At 48.8% G+C, this 19,318-nt stretch overlaps 1 protein-coding gene across 8 annotated transcripts in view; it reads right to left on the bottom strand.

Moving 5' to 3' along the window:
- Positions 1 to 19,318, bottom strand: part of SYNJ1 (synaptojanin 1) — a 767,318-nt gene that overhangs the window by 497,554 nt on the left and 250,446 nt on the right. For all 8 annotated transcript variants that reach the window (XM_069204034.1, XM_069204040.1, XM_069204035.1 and 5 more), the window contains one exon: positions 8,755 to 8,839. In XM_069204034.1, the coding sequence (XP_069060135.1) occupies positions 8,755 to 8,839 (85 nt within the window). The remainder of the gene's footprint in view (positions 1 to 8,754; positions 8,840 to 19,318) is intronic.

Genomic DNA, 19,318 nt, shown 5'->3' on the forward strand with positions numbered 1-19,318 from the left:
GGTGGTAGCTGTGGAGACCAGGTCAGGCTTATACAGGAGGGTGTAAAGCAGGTTGCAAATACCACACGTCAGTCAGTCAAGTACACACAAGAAAGAACTGCACAGGTGTTAGAAAAACATGCAATATTTATTATAACACACACTTTAGAATTAACTTCGGTATATCTTCTAACTGGATATATGGTCATACAAAAATAAAAACAACCTAGTAACAGGTAAGTAAAAGCACAAAATAACATGAGCACCTATGGGAGGTCAAACCATATACTAACAAAAAATGGAATTCAAAAACCACACCCAACCCACACTACCACCAAAGGACCCTTAGGACTTGGGAAATACTAATATCCCAAAGGTAAATAGGTAGGAGTTCTCAGGCGCTCGTGTCCAGAGTAGAAATCTTGGGTTAGTGTCCATAGGATAGCATGGGGAAGTCGCAGCTGGAGTTTTCACGTTATAGGACCCTTCCCAGAGGACCCTGAGGAAACCCATAAGGGACAAGGGAGGTTGGATAGTGTTTCCATCCCTGGGTACTCCGAAGAGTGGAGTACCTACATCAGGGAGCCCAGGTTCATAGGGGTGAAGTCATGTAGGAACCTCCTGCTGAAGTAATGGGGACCTCGGATGTTCAGCTGCTGTTGTGACCCATGGACCAGCTTGGTGGATCCAGGCATGGATTCCAGAGGAAGAGGACTAAGGAGAGAGGGGACAGAGTCCAAACCACCCAGTGGTGCCCAGGCTGTGAGGAGGAGCAATGCCCACCACTCTTGGGTGATGCTTCCTGAAGGATGGTAGACAAAGAAGTGCAGCTGTGGAGTTCAGGCAATACAGGATGATCCCAGGAGTTGTCCATGAGCTGTCCCATGCCAGTCATCAGATTGCAGAAGGGGTCAGCAGGACCAACAAGCCTTGACAAATGCAAGAGGTGTTGTGCGGAGTTTACAGGAGTTATGGGAACCAGCAAGGTCCAGGTGACCCAACCTCGGCAAGTAGTAGAGCCAGCCCTCAGCAGAGAGGAAAGCGAGCAGAAATTGATGGAGCTCCCCCAGCAGGGCCCTCTGGCAGCAGGTAAAGAGAGTAACAGGGAGGCATCAGCAGCACAGCAAAGAGGGATGCCCACATCACAAGTGTTGCAGGGTGGCCGTTGTTCTAAGACCTGGAGAGTGCTGGAGGCTGGGGCTTCTTGGACATAGGAGGTCTTCGGACTGAAGAGCCAACAAGCCTTGGCAACAACAAGCAGACCCTGTGCATAGGGGTGCCAGTCAAGCCGCTCCAGCGAGGGACCACAAACTTCCTAGTTGCAAGGAAGATAGGTCAGACCTCTGGAGAGCCACAGAACCACTACCTGTGTTGCGGAACCTTGGAAAGTCTGTGAAAGAGTAGGATCCACAAACTCGTCGTTGAGGTGCCTGCGGATGAAGGGGAGTGACTCCTTCACTCCAAGGGAGATTCTTTCTTGCCTTCCTAAGTGCAGGCAGAGCTCCAGTGACTCTGGAGGATGCACGTCCACAGGGTTTCAGAAGTCTTTGCAGAAAGAAGAAACAAAGTTGCAACAGGAGCCTTTCCACTGGTTACAAGTTTGCTCTTGGTTCCTGAAGGGCAGCAGCGGTTCCGGTGTCCAAGTAGCAGAAGTGTTTTGCAGAGGAGACCTGCAGACGGTTACTGAAGTCTTGCAGACAAATCTGGGGATCCACCCCCAGGGGACCCCTTAAGTAACAATAAAAAGGGGGTTGGACACTATCTGCAGTGGCCCACCTATCAGAAGGGGTCAGGGATGTCACCCACCTGGAATAACCAGTCAGATGTTCCCAGACGCCTCTGCACATCTTGTTTTCAAGATGGCAGAATCAAGTGGCCATCTGGCAGAGCTCTGTGCATCTCCCTAGCGGAGGAGATGGCCAGGAGGGTGGTCATACCCCTGTCCTTTGTGCGGTTTCGCACCAGAGCAGGAACCTGGAGTTCCTGAACTGGTGCAAACCAGTTTATGCAAGGAGGACACCAAATGTGCCCCTCAAAGCAGACTGGTGGTGCAGACTCCCACCCCAGCCTAGAGACACCTATTTATAAAGAAGAGGTGGTTGCACCTCTATCCTACAGGAAATCCTTTGTTTTGCCACCCTTTGCCCAAGTTAGGTTCAGCAGCAGGAGGAGGGCAGAACAGTGTCTGGGGTGGACAGCAGCACAGGCTGGCATGCAGACTCTGCAAGGCTGTACAGGCCGACATGGGGGATCCCCTTGGGAACACCCAAAGTACATCGTATCATGCAACTAGTACTGGAATTGGTGTAGTTGCATTATTCCAACATGTTTGATACCAAAAATGCCTATGTTTGGTGAAGTCATTATGTAACTGGACCACTCGTGTCAATCAGTGTCCACCACATACCTTACAAAGGCTTCCCTGCACTTACAAAGCCCAGGGAATGGAGTCTGGGGTTTGTAGGGGCACCTCTGCTCGTGCAGGACTGTCCCCACACTTAGAACCATGCACCCTGTCCTTCGGCTAAATGCCCTTGCTTAAGGGTGAAATACAGGCTATGATATGATATAAGGCTAACCTTATATCTGGAGTAAAGGTGCATGCACCATTTCACACAGGCTGTGATGGTAGGCCTGCAGTCACAGTTTGCATGGGACCCCAAATGCCCTGGGTACCTAAGTACCATATAATAGAGACTCACATGGGTGCACCCTTATACCCATTGTGGGGTGTAAACCTTACCTTACACCTAAATTTAGGATAGAGAGCAATGGCACTGAGGTACTGGTAAGCAGGATCCCCATGTACTGGAGTCTAAACACACTGACACCAGTTACAAAGTGGGGGGTAACTATCCTAGAAAGATGCTACTTTTCTACAAAACCCCCTTCCAGACGAAAGAGGATAAGACTAGCCTTACCCAGGTGAGTCTTCATTTTCTAAGTCGAAATGTCTGGAAAGTCCATCTGCGTTGGCATGGTTACACCCGGGTCTATGTTCCACTGGAAAGTCCATCCCATGAATGGAGACGGGCCCCCTCAAAAGTTTTGGATTTTCACCCTTCATCTGTTTAAGCCACGAGAGGGGCTTGTGGTCTGTCTGAACAATGAAGTGAGTGTCAAACAGGTATGGCCTCAACTTCTTCAGGGCCCAATCCACAGCAAAGGCCGCCCTCTCCATAGCTGACCAACATTTCTCTGGGGTCAACCTGTTACTGGTTGACCCTGGCCCTCTTCATTAAGTTGAGATAGTACTGCTCCAAATCATATTTCTGAAGCATCTGTCGGAACAACTGATTGTTTGGAGCAGTCAGGGCTTTTAAGAACTGGAGCGGAGCGCATGGCCATTTTCAGGGCATCAAAGGCCTCTTGACAGCTAACTGACTATTGTACCTTTTTAGGCATCTTCTCGGAGGTTAGATCATTCCAGGAGGGCACCAATGGCGCAATACCCTTTTACAAATCTCCTGTAATACCCAGTCAGGACCAGAAAAGCTCTGACCTGAGTCTGAGTAGTTGGACCAACCCAATCCATTAAGATTTGGATGTTGCTCTGTAAGGGTTGAACTTGGCCTCCACCTACCAGGTGGCCCATGTAAACAACTTTGCTCTGCCCTATCTGGCATTTGGTAGCCGTACTAGTGAGGCCTGCATTTCTCCATGCCTCAAGTACACCCCTGAGGTGGACCAGGTGATCCTGCCAGGTGGAGCTAAAGACAGCAATATCATCTAAATACGCTGCACTAAAGTCTTTCAGGCCTGCCAGAACTTGATACACCACCCTCTAGAATGTGGCCGGCACATTGTTCAAACCAAGGGCACCACAGTAAAGTGGTAATGCCCACCAGGAGTGGAAAATGCTGTTTTAGGTTTAGCAGCATCAGTTAATTTGACCTGCCAATAGCCTGCAGTCAAGTCAAAAGTGCTGAAATACTTGGCTGCAGGCAGCCAGAGTATCAATCAACTCATCTTCCCTTGGGATAGGATGAGCATCAGCCTTAGTGACTGCATTGAGGCCTCTTTAGTCAACATAAAACGCCATATTTTTCTTTCTGCCCTGGGAATGAGGCTGGGGCACATGTACAACACGACTAGCCCATGAGCTGTCTGAAGGCTCAATAACCCCCAACTCCAGCAACTTTTGGACTTCTGTCCTGATGCAATCTCTGAAATGCTCAGGTTGCCTGTAGATTTTATTCTTAACAGACAGACTATCACCTGTGACCACACCAGGTTGACTGGGTGTCAGGGAAAAGAGTTCTGAAAACTGACTGAGAACTTTTCTGCAGTCAGCTTGTTGCTGTTTAGAGAGGCATTCAGAAAAGACTACCCCATTCACTGAACCATCAAAAGGGTTGTGGGAGAGAAGGTGATGGGGAGGGTCACTCTCTTCTTCCTGCCCTTCATCATTGGCCATGAGCAAGCGCGTGTCAGCCCCATCAAAATAAGGTTTTAGGTGGTTCACATGAAGCGCCCAGGTCAACCAAATAGGTGACCTCACCTTTCTTCTCCACAAGTAAATGGGGGCCACTCCACGTGCCCTGGAGTGCTCTTGGGGCCACAGGCTGCAAAACCCACACTTTCTGCCCTAGCTGGTAAACAGTCAGCACAACCTATTGGTCATGACATTGCTTTGGCAGTTCTTGGCTGGCCTCAAAGTTTTTAGTGGCCTTCTTTATATATTCGGCCATAAGTGACCATAGGTGTAGTACTTAGTCCACAATGTCCTGTTTGGGGGGTTTGAGAGGTTGCTCCCATCCCTCCTTCACAAGACAAACCTGGATGTCCAAACAGAAGGTCAAATAGGTTGTAACCCACTCCCTTCTGTGGAACCTCTCTGTAGACACAAATAAGGCAAGGTAGTAGACATCCCATCTCCTCCTGAGTTTTTCAGAGAGTCCCATGATCATACCTTTCAGGGTTTTGTTGAATATTTCAACCAACCTATTTCCTTGTGGATGATAAGGAATGGTGAATTTGTATGTTACACCACACTCCTTCCACATTGCTTTGAGGTATCCAGACATGAAGTTTGCACCTCTGTCTGATACTACCTCCTTAGGTAAGCCCACCCTGAAAAGGATTCTCAGCAGGGCCTTGACCACTATAGGAGCTGTTGTGGTTCCAAGGGGAATAGGTTCTGGGTACTTGGTGGCATGGTCCACCACCACCAGAATACATCTGTTCCCAGGGGCTTTAGGAGTGTCAAGGGCCCCAACAATGTCAATCCCTACCCTTTCTAAGGGAACCCCAACCACTGGTAGTGGGATTAAGGGGGCCTTTGAAGTACCATCTGACTTGCCACTGGCTTAGCAGGTGACACAGGAGCGACAAAACTCCTTGGTGTCTTCAGATATGTGGGGCCAGTGAAAGCGTGGGACAAGTCGGTCCCAAGTCTTGCTTTGCCCAAGATGTCCTGCAAGGGGAATGTCATGTACCAGGGTCAATAAGAACTCCCTAAACACCTGAGGTATGACCAACTTCCTGGTAGCACCAAGTTTGGGGTGTCTAGCCTCAGAATAAAGGAGACCATTCTCCCAGTAGATCCTGTGGGGTCCACTGACATCCCTTGCCTCTTTTGCAGCAGCTTTCTGTCTTAGCCTTTCAAGAGAGGGGGGCGGGGGTTCTGCTCAAAACTCAGTTCATCCCTGGAGGGTCCCCCTGCACCCAAGAACTCTGCCATATCAGACCCAGGCTCCTTTGGTGCAGGTCCCTCACAAGGGGCGAGATCATCTCTATGAGGAGACTGATACTCACATGATGTCTTGGTAGAGGGTAACTTTTTAGCCTCCCTACCTCTCTTTTTGGGTGCTGCCTTGGTATTTGTTTCAGGCTTCAGTGCTCCTTGTTCTCCCTGTTTACTGACCTGTGCCCTAGTTGCCACAAACATACTCTCAGTGATGCCCAGCATTGTTGCATGGGCCTGTAACTTCACTTCAGCCCAGGCTGAAGTCTCCAAATCATTGCCCATAAAACACTCTACAGGAATACTTGAGGACACTAACACTTTCTTATGGCCAGTAACTCCCCCCCCCCCTTCTCAGCTAAAATAAACAAGTGCCAAGGGTGGCACTTAGTGATATTATCAGCGTTGGCCACTTGGTAATTGTGCCCAAGCAGAATTAGCTCATGTGAAACCAGTGTTTCAGTCACCATGCAACCCCTGCACTTATGTCCCTGTAAGCCCCTTCCCCAATACCATTAATGAAGGGATGCTGCCTGTATTTCCTTATATTAGGAGACCAGACAGCTTGAGTGGCAAGGTCAATGCCACCCTCTGATATCAGGACAGCCTCAGTGGCTTCTGTGACTAGGCCAGAGTCCACTGCAGTACCCAAGGTGAACAGAACTACACCCTTGGTTGTTCTGCCTTCCCCTGGGTGAGTTAGGCTCAGCAGCCGGGTGGCAGAATAGTGTCTGGGGTGGACAGCAGCACAGGCTGGCATGGGGGATCCCCTTGGGAAGCACCAGAGTACATGGTATCATGCAACTAGTTTTGGAATTAGTGTAGTTGCATGATTCCAACATGTTTGATACCAAACATGCATATATTCAGTGAAGCCATTACGTAGTTGGATCACTTAGGACCAGAGTCCACTACATACCTTAAGATGGCTTCCCCACACTTACAAAGCCTAGGGAATGGAGTCTGAGGGTTTGTATGGGCACCTCTGCTCGTACAGGGGTGTCCACACACTTAGAACCATGCACCCTGTCCTGGGGCTAAAGGGCCTTCCACAGGGGTGACTTACAGGGTCCAAGTGCAGTGACTATGATATAAGGGAACCCTTACATCTGAAGTGAAAGGTGCATTCACTATTTCACGCAGGCGGTAATGCCAGGCCTGCAGTCACAGTTTGCAAGGGCCCCCATGGGTGGCACAATATATGCTGCAGCCCATGAGGGACCACTGATGTACCAATGCCCTGGGTACCTCAGTACCATATATTAAGGACTTACATGGGTGAAACATGCCAATTGTCGGGTGTAAAAGTAACCTTACAACTAAATTTAGGTGAGCGAGCACTGGCATTGGGGTTCTGGTTAGCAGAATCCCAGTGTACTACAGTCTAAAAACACTGACACCAAGCAAAAAGTTGGGGGTAACTATGCCAGAAAGATGCTACTTTCCTACGCTCACTACTTTCCTCCTCGGAAAGTAAAATAGGCTTGGATTTAAAGTTTTGTAGCCATAATAAAAGTCTTCCCTCACAGTCTTTGAGGGTTTTTGCAGAAAAAGGTCTGCAAATCTTGCAGTCTTTCACCTTGTGGGATGGATGAAGGCAATATATACAATCCTTGTGAGGCTCTTCCGAATGGAGCTTTTTCTTGCAATTGGTGTGACAAGGTCTGAAAAGTGTTGGAAGCTAACTTTTCCGTTGGCATTGGCCCCTGTTTCTGACTGAGCTCCATCGCTTTAAGTCTTAAAGCTTACATTTGTTCAGGTCAAACACAACATTTGACCGGGTTTGGAGTTTATTGTTTTTTGGTGCTATTTTCAAAACTTTAAAACATCTCAGGTTTCTAACACTGGATTTGTGTTGTTCTGGTGTCATTTTGCTAATTGAAATAGTCTATAGGTTTTTAAGCCTGAGGCTATCTAGTCGGATGTGTGGTCAATGGTGTTCAATGCTGCTGGCAGGTCCAGTAACAGGAAAACCTCAATACCACCAGAATCTAACTCCCCATGCATATCATTCAGGACTGAGAGTACTACCAACTCACTTCTTTTTCCAACTTTGAGCCCTTCTTAGTGATAGTCTGGTAGACAGGTCTCTTCCACAAATTTCTATAGCTGTAACACCACAGCCTTTTCTAGTAATTTGGCTGTGTAAGGCAAAATGAAGATGAAATGGAAGCTGTTAAAATCCTTAGGATCTAACATTGGTTTCTAGAAAGAGGAGCTTACAGTTGTCTGATTTCACTCTGCTGGCACAACAACAGTTTCTAAAAGTAAAATTAAATACAGTTGTGAGAACTTCCACTTTAGGCCTGAGCCAACTGTTGTAGGGATAATGCTCGTCACTTGGCATTAAGTGAAACTGGCACAGCACCTGGGAAGGAAAGAAAGAGGATTCCGCATGCCATCAGATTACTCAGTTTGTCCATAATCCTCAAACGCTGTTTGAATAAATTATCAGTCAGAAAGACTCATTATTGGTTCTAATATATTCTTTAAAGGTGACTTGGTCGCAAGCACACAAGGTGGACAGGTCCCTCCAATTGCAAGATAGCAAAACCATGTATCCTGCACCTAAGCTGCTGCACTGAATGCACAGACTGTAATACATGCTCTCCTATGTCTCCTCTCATTTCTGTTTGAAGAAGCTTACAAAATGAATCAGACCCTAAACAACAACAATGTGCACAAAACGGAAATAAAAAAATGTGCAGAGTTTTTAACAGCAAAGCCAATGGAAAGTTTACATTAGTAAGGGACAAATAGAACCAAACTGTTCCTCGGCCTCCATTTTTATCCAGGAGGCAAGTGTCTATAACTCTGACAAAGTGCTGAGCAAGAGGAAATGGCGAACTACTGCAGGATCATATCGTGGTTATTGCCATAGATTGGTAAACTGAGTGTCAAGTTCCTCCATTGTCCCTCACCCAAACAGAGGGCAAAATAGGCCGCACTAAACTCATGAACCTTCCACCAGATACATATGTCTAGCCCTCAAATATGTGTTTGTTATGAAAAAGTTTCAATTAAAACAGTTGAAATGATTAAATAAAGCATTGTTTGATAGTGTAGAAATATACATTTGTACCACTTGCCTTGCATTCACAATGTTGCCTGCATTTAATTCCACCATTTCCTCAAATCCAATTGCAAATATATCAATAGGCTTGTATCTTCTATCTGTAATTAAATGGTTTAACAAATGATTACTTCATGCACAAATATACTTTGGGATATAAAAATCTAGGCCTAAGAAAACTAGATGTAAAGCAAATGACAGAGAGGAACAATAGAGCTGAATATTATTTTATACAAAGAGAAATACTCCCATGAATATATTGGTAGGGAGGAGCTGTGGCATACTGGCAAGACCTACAGACTTTCGAACCTGGGGACTTGGGTTTGTATTTCAGCACTTGCAACAACATAGTGTTATTCTGGACAAATCATGTAATTTCTGTGCACATAATGTAAGACTACACGAGAATGTTAACACTGGAACACGTTATCATTTATTTAAATCCATATAAATGGGCATTTTCACATATCTTCCCTTAAAATGGAAAGGCCAACCTTACAAATGTACTTTTGCATCAAAGGAGGAGGCTACAATCATGTACTGTATAACTGTGGAAGAAACGTGATTGTGAAAATATCACACACTTTTGGTGTGCAAAGGGCTCTGCAGCAATCTGTGGTCTTCCTTACTATTTTGCAAGACATTTATAGCTTGGTGTTTATTAATTCATTTAAATATTTTATGTATGCTGTAATAACCTAATTACCTATCACCTAAATCAATGGATGGAAACATTAATTGTGCCAAATTTAGAAAGACCACTGTGTGGTAATCATGGCTGAATATTTGAAATAAGTTAGTAACATGCTAAATGTATACAGGGGCATGGGCCGGGCACCAAAGGAGTAGGGTGCCATTACCAGAGCTCCTGCCAGGCAAACCCCATCCAGTACTAATATCCTAGCTGCGGGGGTCCCAGTCATGCAATAAACACCCCCTCTACTTCTGAATGCATCTGGTGGCGCTGACTGGCAAGTAGCGAGACGAACAGTGGCAGCAATAATGAAGAGGTTTGGCTGCGCAGTCCCTCTCCCAAGATGGCGGCCATCCGCTGCGTATCGACAGTCAGCAACTTGCACTAAGAACACGCCTAGACCCACCCCAACCTGGATCTCAGGATCCAGAGAAGCTGATCAGATACCTCCATGGAGACCTGCACTGAGAGTGAGGCATTGCGGTGACAACTGCCCTGAAGAACCCAGAGGCAGCCAGAGAGGCGAAATCTTCCTAGCACCCAGAGTACGGTGAGGTGAGCTCTTGTATCTCCAGAAGAGAACCTCGGACTGAGGAGCAGGTCAGACACCACCCCCCTGTGTGACGCAGCTAGAGCGCTGAGCCCAGGGCCTTGGAACTCTGCAGCATTGCTCTGAAGAGAGCTGAGGGGAAGGGGGCACTCTGGCAACCCCAGATTCAATATCGGTTCATGCCACAGGTGCAGCCACACTAGGGCGGCCTATTTAGATGTGGACATTGGGAGCTGACACCAGGAGAATCTGGGGATTTCCTCAAGGGTGAAGGGGTAATTGCTTCCCAAACTGAGCCCTCTGGCGGCACCAGTCTTCATGATATCCTCCAAGCCACAATGGCCTCTAGAGAGATCCTGTAAAGGAAAATTAATACTGTAGTGGTTGATATTGGGATCATGGAAGATGAATACAGATGGCTGGTAGAACGAGTTATGACAGCACAAAGAGAACTAGCAGAGGACCCTCCGACATTGTCAACCATGAAGGAGAATTTTGAAGATATGAAGGCCAGAGTTAGGATATTAGAGGCTAGAGCGGAAGATACAGAAAAAAGGTTGCATCATAACAACACTCGAGTGATTGGGCTACCTGAACGGGTGCCACATACTGAGCTACCTGAAATGTAGGCTATGGAAGGAGGTGGCACCAGAGAGAATCTCCCCATTTTTATGTGCTGGAGCGAGCACGTAGGATCCCAGAGCACACTCCACCCTCTGGGGTGCGGCAGCCACCAGTGGTGGCCAGACTATTACACTATAAAGACCAGGACCACATCTTAGCCCAAGCCAGGTTGAAGGGGGACCGAAAAGTGGACAACAGGAAAGCCATGGTCTTCCCAGACTTTACCAGGGATGCCCAAAAACAGCAATCTGCCTTCTTAGAAGTAAAGCGGCGTGATTCCGTACGCCATGATGTTTCCCGCCAGACTGCAAGTATCGACCCTGAGTGGCATGCAGGTCTTCCAAACTCCACAGGCAGCCTGGGATTGGCTTGACCAGCAGAGAGATCACCTCAAAGGAAACCTAAGAGGCTCAGGTCAAAGCAGAGGACCGGAAGCAGAGTGGTCCCCTCCATAGTAGAGCCCAGCAGGGACGACAACAAGTGGTGGAGCTGGTGATGACAAAAAGTAAGAGCGGGATGAGTCCCTCACCCACGGTGGGTGGCGATGGCACCCTTGTCTCAGGCTTGGATCCTGGATTCTCTTCGCCTGAGACCTCAGAAATGGACCTCCCTGTAATGTACTCCAGGGACTGCCGATGATCTTCTCTAGAGCGGCTGGTTTGTTGGTATTGTACTGTTCTGTTCTTTGGGGTAACTTTACCAGGAGAGTTTTGAAGGCCATTGCAAACACATGTTGAATCCCCAGGCCATGGATCTCCACTTCTCATACAGTGCTGGGTGGTGGGGAGCCTAACATGGGCATCCGAACAGCAACACCCCTCCTATAGTTAGTACTTGTGGCCTCGCCTACATGTGTTTGAGTTTTGAATGAGAGTTTGGATGGGGGATCATTGCCTACCTGTCCCGGGGTATGGGTGTTGGGTTGAATGTTGTTTTTCATGATTTTTGGGAGTGTCTGAGGCACACCTTGCTGACCTTATTGTCACGGTCCCTAACTTGTGCAAGGAGATCAGAAGACTCACAGAGGCAATAAATAAGACACACACTCAAAGAATAAATCTGGGACCAATTTAGAAAAATAATTATTTTTATATATGTTTCAAACCCAAGAACTTCATAATCAGGTAAGTAGACTTTTAAGCATGAACACTTAGCAGTTTCAGAAATAGTGCAATTTTCAGAGATCTCTCAATGTTATCCAATGAAGGAAAAACAATTTTCAGCAAACAAAGGGTTAACAATGACTTATGAAGCCAATCTCAGGGAGTTAAGGCAATTACTGGGCACTGACCAGAACCACACCAACAGGTCGCACCAGGCGGTACTGGGGAGGCCAGGCGCAGAGGTGCAGTAAGGCGCTGGGTGCCAAAAGGTTTCCTGTGAGAGTTTGACCCCGTGACAAACAGGCTGCAGACTTTGGCTGGGAAGCCAGTTGGGGACAACAAACAGGTAGGTAGTGGACATGGGGTGCTCTGGGATGTAGGTGCACCTTTGGTCCTTTTCTCTTGTGCCCAGGGGCGCTGGATGCAGGGGTCTCAGGAGAGTCTAAGATGGGTGAGACCACACTGGACTCAGTCATTGGACAGCTGGGAACCTGCACTGGCACTATCAGTTGGCTTCACCTTGAGTCGTGGGCATCAGGGGCAGTGGTCACTTCTGGTGTCGGGTTTCTGGGGTCCAGCAGCTGCAAAGTTTTTTCTTTGGAGTTACTTGCTGCAGGGCAAGTCCGGTGCCCACTGGAGACTTGAGTCTTTATTGAAGGCTAGTTAGCTTCTTGTGCAGGATCCTTCGAGGTCAGCAGGGAGGCCAGAGGGGCAGGTTCCACATCAGCTGTTTCTTCGTTTCCTCTTCCGCAGGTACAGCTCTTCTTTGTCCGGGTCTTCTTAAGTTGTTAAAATTCAAGTTCTAGGGTTCGGGGATGCCACCTAAATACTCAATTTAGGGGCATTATAGGGAGTGCCAGGCGGTAGCCAATGGATTGACCTTTAGGGTGACCACACCGTCCTTATGACGAATTCCGCTGGGAAGTGTGCATGACCCTAACCCTAGTGGCCTAATTTCTTCCAAACAAGATGGAGGAATTTAGGCGTGGGACTGGCATGAAGTGGGCGCTCCTCCTAATTTAACTATTGTTCCCACCTATGCTGCTGCCAAAGGTGGGCTCATCTCTACCATCTAGAGAGACCTGAGTCACATTACGAAAGACGAAAGACCTTTGAAGCTCCCCGCCCTGAAATCTCCATCCTGTCTCAGAGAGGAGGTCACACCTCTACCCAGAGCAGGCCTTTGTCTCAGGCCCTCGAGAGCACTAGCTCTCACCTTGAGGGGCCAGAAATGCATCTGTGGTGGCTGAACTGGTCAGGAGCAGTCAGTTAGCACACTGGTAGGTGTCCAGGTGGAACCCCTAAGGTGCCCTCTCTGTGCATTGTTTTCAATAAATCCGTCACTGGGATCAATGAGGGTTTATTATTCTGATATGTTTGATAGCAAACATCCCAGGATTCAGAGAAGCCATCATGTAGGGGGTGAACTCGTAATGATCAGTGTTCAGCACATGCATTTAAAATGGCTTCCCTGTGCACTTACTATGACTCAGAATCGAGACATAGCATGAGCTATGAATATATCCCTCACATGTCCCTTAATGCACCCTACCTTAGAGGTGACTTACATCTGGTATATGCAGTGATAGGCGACCTGGCACAGGATGTGTGACAGGTCATGTTTTGAATTTAGCCTGCACCAACACAAACAGTCTGCAATGGCAGTTCTGTGTGGGACAAGTGAGGTGTCCCTGAGGGTGGCACAATTGGTGCTGCAGCCCTCAGAGACCTTTGTTGGCACCCTAGGTACCAGGGGTACCATTTACTAGGGACTTACAGTGGTAGCTGAAGAGGTTGCCAATTGTGCAAAGCAACTGTGTAGTTTTGAGGAAAGAGATCCAGCACCGGGGACCTGGTTTGCAGGGACCCAGTGCACTAACCGTCAACAACAAGAAAGCAGTGGATCCCACATCCCTGGCCACACAGAGCCTGGTGGCTGGAGGGGAATGGGTGTGGCTGGGCTCCTCTTTTATAGCCATAAAAGGGGAGACAAGCAGACTGAGGGGGACGAAGGGTTGTGGGACGAAGGGTCGCCGCAAGTCCCAAGGACCTGGCTGCAGCACAAGAATTCCTAAAGTGCTCGACCGTCGAGCTTGCTTTCTCTCCAAAGATGGGTGCATCAAAAGGCATGTCTATAAGGTTAGCTTGGACATCCTCCGAAAAGCCAGATGTCCTCAACCAGGCATGGCATCTCAAGGCCACTGTTGAAGCAAATGCTCTGCCCAGATCACACTTGGTCATGAAATTTGCTGCGTCTCGCCCACCAGCGATTGCTTGGGAAAGTACAGCCCGGGCATCCTCTGGGACATGATGCTGCACTTTTAATCGTATCCCACCGTGTGTGGGAATAATGGCCCTAATGCAGTGTTCACGGACCGCAATGCCTGGCTGGCGGAAGTAAACATCTTCTTCCAAAGTATGTCCTGGCTCTTGGATTCCCAATCCAGGGTTGTGGAAGGGAATGTGCCCTGGGAGGTGGAAGACTGGATAACCAAGCTCTCAGGGGTAGTGTGTTTTGTCAGGAAACCTGGGTCACCCAGTGCTCGGAAATGGTGGCAGCAATTGTCCTTGTCCTGTTCACAGGTGCCCCCTGCTGGGTTTAGACCAAGTACCCAGTAGTATATCCATTAGGTCTTCATTCAAAGGAAGCAGGGGTTCAGGAGGATGAAGCACCTCTGTAAGGAGGTTAGTCATGACTGCCATAGAAGGCAGCTCAAGCTGCAGGACCTTGGCTGCTTTCCGTTCCACCAAAGAATATGACGCTCCCTTCTCCGTAGCCACAATGGTGGGAGAAAGCATTCCAGTATCTGGTGAGGTATTCAGTCCACTGGCTTCACTCAGGTCCGTATGCCTGACCATGGCGTCTTTGAGCTGGTATCCTAGAGTCCAGCAACACCTCCCATTCCTCACCATAACCTAGCCCAAGGAATAAGGCCTAGGATCCGACATAAAGGGCAAGGCCTCTGTCGGCTCCAGATTGGGTGTCTTACGACACCCATCCGGCTCCGTGTCAGAGTTGACAATTAGGAAATGGGTGGCACTGCCTGAGGGCACGGGCGGTGCTGTGAGCATTAACGTCAGGGCTGGTGCCCTGGAAGGTAGAGGTGGTACAACTGGCGCTGGTCGACATCCAGAAAGGATCCATGGATGCCCCAGGAGCCGAGGCCAGAGGCGCTGGCGTGGAACCCGAAGGTGTCCCTTCTGACTCCGCAGGGTCCGGAGGCGCACCAGCGGAGTAAGACTACCCAAAAATGAGACGCATGGCCTCATAAAACTCCATGAGTTGGGCAGGGGGTCAGGTCCGGCTCCCGGACACTCAGATGTGGATTTGGCCCTGATGCAGGCTTCACAGAGGGAGGCCTAGATCAATGACAATCCCACTCCTGTGGCTCATCGGCTGATGGACAAGGTGAAGCCGAAGACTGCTTAGCCTTCTTCGACTTGTTCTTATGCCTCTACTTACCAGATTACTAGATTGTCCCGAGGGCTTGGAGTGGGACAACTTAGAGGGCGGGCTCCGTGACCGATCCCGAGGCCTTTCTCTCGACAGAGGAGCTGAGTGCCAGGCCACCATGAGCTTGAGGAGCTGCTCCCTCAAAGCTTTCAGATTGATACCCTGGCCCTCGGAACACAACTACAGGTCATGGTTGCGCTCCTAACACTAAAGGCACACGAGGTGCAGCTTCATCACGGACATTGCCCAATACAAGGATCTGCAGGACTTGAACCCGGTCTCACAAGAAGACACCCCTCAACGCGTACCAGGCGTAGAAAACTCCCCCCAAAAAAACTGACACAAATCAAAAAAGACAAGTCAAAACAGCAACTGAGGGGTAACTCTTTCTTTCTATCAGCGCTGGCTGACACAGAAAGAAAAAGAACTACCATCAGCGTGCAGGGGTAGTGCCTATACAGGACATGCAACATCATATCTGGCGTGTACGACACAGAGGGCGGAGTCGATCGACGCCAGCTAACAGCACACATAGAAAACTACTCAAGAACCATCTCCGGATCCAGTTTGACACCTGGGGAAATTCTAAGGTAAGGAATCTAGATGTCTCTATCAGATACTCCTAATCGCTGCAGATGAGCTGCAACTACCGCCATCAACTTGGTGAACACCTGAGGGGTGCTGGTAAGGCCAAAGAAAAGCACAGAAGTGCTTGTGACCTACCGTGAATCGCAAGTAACGTCTGTGGGCAGGCAGGACGGGGATGTGAAAATAAGCGCCCTGCAATAGCACCACCCAGTTGTCTGGGTCCGGGGCAGATAGGACCTACGCAAACATGAGCATTCTGAACTTCTCCTTCTTAAGGAAGAGATTGCAGGCTTGTAGGTCTACAACAGGGCAAAGACTGTTGTTCTTTTTGGGGACCAGAAAGTAGCAGGAGTAGCAATCACAGCCTACTTTTGACAACGGAAACCTCGCTATGGCTTTCTTGACCAAGAGAGCCACAACTTCCTTGTGGAGAAGGGAAAAATGATCCTCCGTCATTCGGACGTAAGATGCTGGCATGGATTAAGAGGTAGTCTCGAAGGGTAGAGTGTAGCCATGGTGGTAGAGAGGCAAACTAGGAGGGTTTAGAGGCTGCTGTGGGGAGGAGGTAGAGGACTAACCAGACCTCTGGCCACCTGGCCCAGGAGGTTGGTGGGTCTTGCATCCTCGGCCACGCAGAGGCTGGGCAGCAGGTGCGGCTTGGTGGCTTGACAGGAACTGCTGCAGTTGGAAGCCCATTCTGTACCCAAGAAAGAAACAAAAGACAGATTGGGGGGGGAGGATGAATGGCTGCCGTGAGGCCCAAGGACGTGGCTGTATCAATAGAATACTTGAAACGCTCAAGGACTGGATCACTAGAAGCCCATTGGCACCAAAGTCACTGGTGCAGATGCCAATGGGGCCCCCTCTGACCATGCAGGGCCCAAAGGCGCGCCGGCTGGATCAGACTGTCCTAAAATGACGCACATGCCCTCAAAGCTTTTTCAATTGAGCAGGGGTCCCTTCGGCCCCTGGAAACTCAGGGAGGTAAGGAGTCTGCCCAGGCTCCCAAGAACAAGGTCTAGACTGACGATGTTCCCTCGCTGTGTCTACCGATGGACAAGAAGAAGTTGAAGCCCGCTTGGACTTCTTGCTTTTCTCCTTGTGACTTGACTTACCCGATCACCCCGAGGACTTGGAGTGGGACGACTTGAGACAACGCAACGTGTCATGGGACCTTCCTTTTGACTGGGACCTCGACCTGTATGGAGTTGTGTGCCAGGCCACCATCAGCTTTAAGGCCCTCTCCCTCAAAGCATTTGGATGCATAGCCCGCACTCGAAGCAGGACTTTGGGTCCGGTCGTGCTCCAGACTCCACAAGCAGATAAGGTGCTGATCCGTCACAGCCATCGCCCAATGACAGGACCCGCAGGGCTTAAAACCCATCTTACGTGACATCTCTACACAACAGGAGGACGAAACCTAAAAAAAAGTTTGGTAAAAAGTTGAAAAATGCGAGTAAAAAATTGACTGAGGGGTAGCTCTCTCTTGGATCTACGCTGGTTGGCGTAGAGAGAAAAGAACTGATGTTGACGCACCTGGATGACACCTATATAGGAACCCCAATGTAATTTCCAGCGTGGACGACGACAGACGTGAAGTTAACGTGCGCAGGAGTACTGCTCACTGAAACTCTTCCGGATCCAGTCTGATGCCTGAGGAGAATTCAAAGGTAAGGAATCTGCAGCTAGAAGTCTTTATCAAATATTTGGATTTTATCAGCATACCAACCAGAAATTTTGTTTAGAAACATAAAGACAATTATTTAATTGAGGTGGAATTCTAATAAAGCAATCAGCCTAACCAAGGATAGTAACACAGTACAACCCTGCATGTTGTACAGTTATATTGCTTACAATGCCTTATATCTCACTGACCCTCTATTCTGAAGTGGGAGCATGAACAAAGGCAATCTTCCAAGAAAATAACTTAATACAACATTAAGATGCCACATGATGGGAGTCCAAGATACTCAGACTTGCGTTACCTAATGAAATATAAGTGCATCAACCATAAAGTGGTGGATCAAACCACTCAAAGAATACATGACATAATCTGTAGGAAAGTAGCACATTTCTGGCATACTCTCCCACCGCTTTTTTGCCTGGTGTCGGTGTGTTTAGACTCTAGTACACTGGGATCCTGCTAACCAGGGCCCCAGTGTCAGTGGTTTCCTCCCTAAATTTAGTTGTATGATAACTTTTAAAATTGGCATTCTGGTGCACTTATGTAAGTCCATAGTATATGGTTCTTAGGTACCCAGAGCATTGGTACACGAGGGGTCCCCCATGGGCTGCTGCATGGAATGTGCCACCCATGAGGACCCATGCAAACTGTGACTACAGGCCTGCCATTGCAGCCTGTGTAAAACAGTGCATGCACCTTTCACTCCAGATATAAGGGTAGCCTTACATCAGGTCACTGCACTCTGACCCTGTAAGTAACCCCTCAGGTAGGCCCTTCAGCCCAAGGGCAGGGTGCATGGTTCTAAGCATTAGGGCACCCCTGCATGAGCAAATGTGCCTCTACAAACCCAAGGCTCCATTTCCTGGGCTTTGTAAGTGTGGGAAAGCCATCTTAAGGCATGTGGTGGACAATGGTTAACAAGACTTGTCCAACTACATAATGGATTTACCAAACCTAGGCATGTTTGGTATAAAAAATGTTGCAATCATTCAACTACACCGTTTCCAATGCTAGTTGCATGATACCACGTATTCTGGGGGTTCTCTAGGGGATCCCTCATAGTCTGCCTGTACAGCCTTGCAGGGTCTGCATGCCAGTCTGTGCTGCTGCCGACCCCAGAAACTGTTCTGCCCTCCTGCTGGTGAGCTTAACTCGGGCAGGGAAAGGCAGAACAAAGGATTTCCTGTAAGATAGGGGTGCAACCACCTCTTCTTTAGAAACAGGTGTCTCTGGGCTGCGGTGGGGGTGCCTCTCAGCACCACCAGGCAGCTTTCAATGCACATTTGGTGCCCTCCTTGCATAAACCAGTTTGCAGCAGTGCAAGAACCCCCAGTGCCTGCTCTGGCGCAAAACCAAACAAAGGACAGGGCTGTGACCACCACCCCCTGTCCAGCTCCTTCCCAAGGGAGGTATGCAGAGCTCTACCAGGCGGCCATTTGATTTTGCCATCTTGAAAAATCAGATGAGCAGAGGCTCCTGGGAGCATCTGACAGGTTAATCCAGTTGGGAGACAGTAAGTGTTCAAGTAAGTGGATCCTAGTAAGTGGATCCTTCTGTCCCACAAACTCTCCAAGGCTCTACCACACAGGTGGTGGTTCTGTGGCTCTCCAGATGTCCGAACTATCTTCCTTGCAACTGGAAAGTCTTTGGCCCCTTGATGGAGCTGCTTGGCTGGAACCCCTGTGCACTGTGCCTGCTTCTCGTTGCCAAGGACTGTTTGCTCTTCAGTTCAAAGATCACCTAGCTCCAAGAAGCCCCCACCTCCAGCACTCTCCAGCTCCAAGAATGACGTCCTCTCTGCAACTCCTGCGACATGGGCACCCCTCTATGCTGTGCTGTGACTCCCTGTGCCTGCTGCCAGAGGGTCCTGCTGGGAGCTCCTG

This window comes from Pleurodeles waltl, chromosome 8, assembly GCF_031143425.1.
Source record: "Pleurodeles waltl isolate 20211129_DDA chromosome 8, aPleWal1.hap1.20221129, whole genome shotgun sequence".
In the NCBI taxonomy this organism is placed as follows: Eukaryota; Metazoa; Chordata; class Amphibia; order Caudata; family Salamandridae; genus Pleurodeles; species Pleurodeles waltl.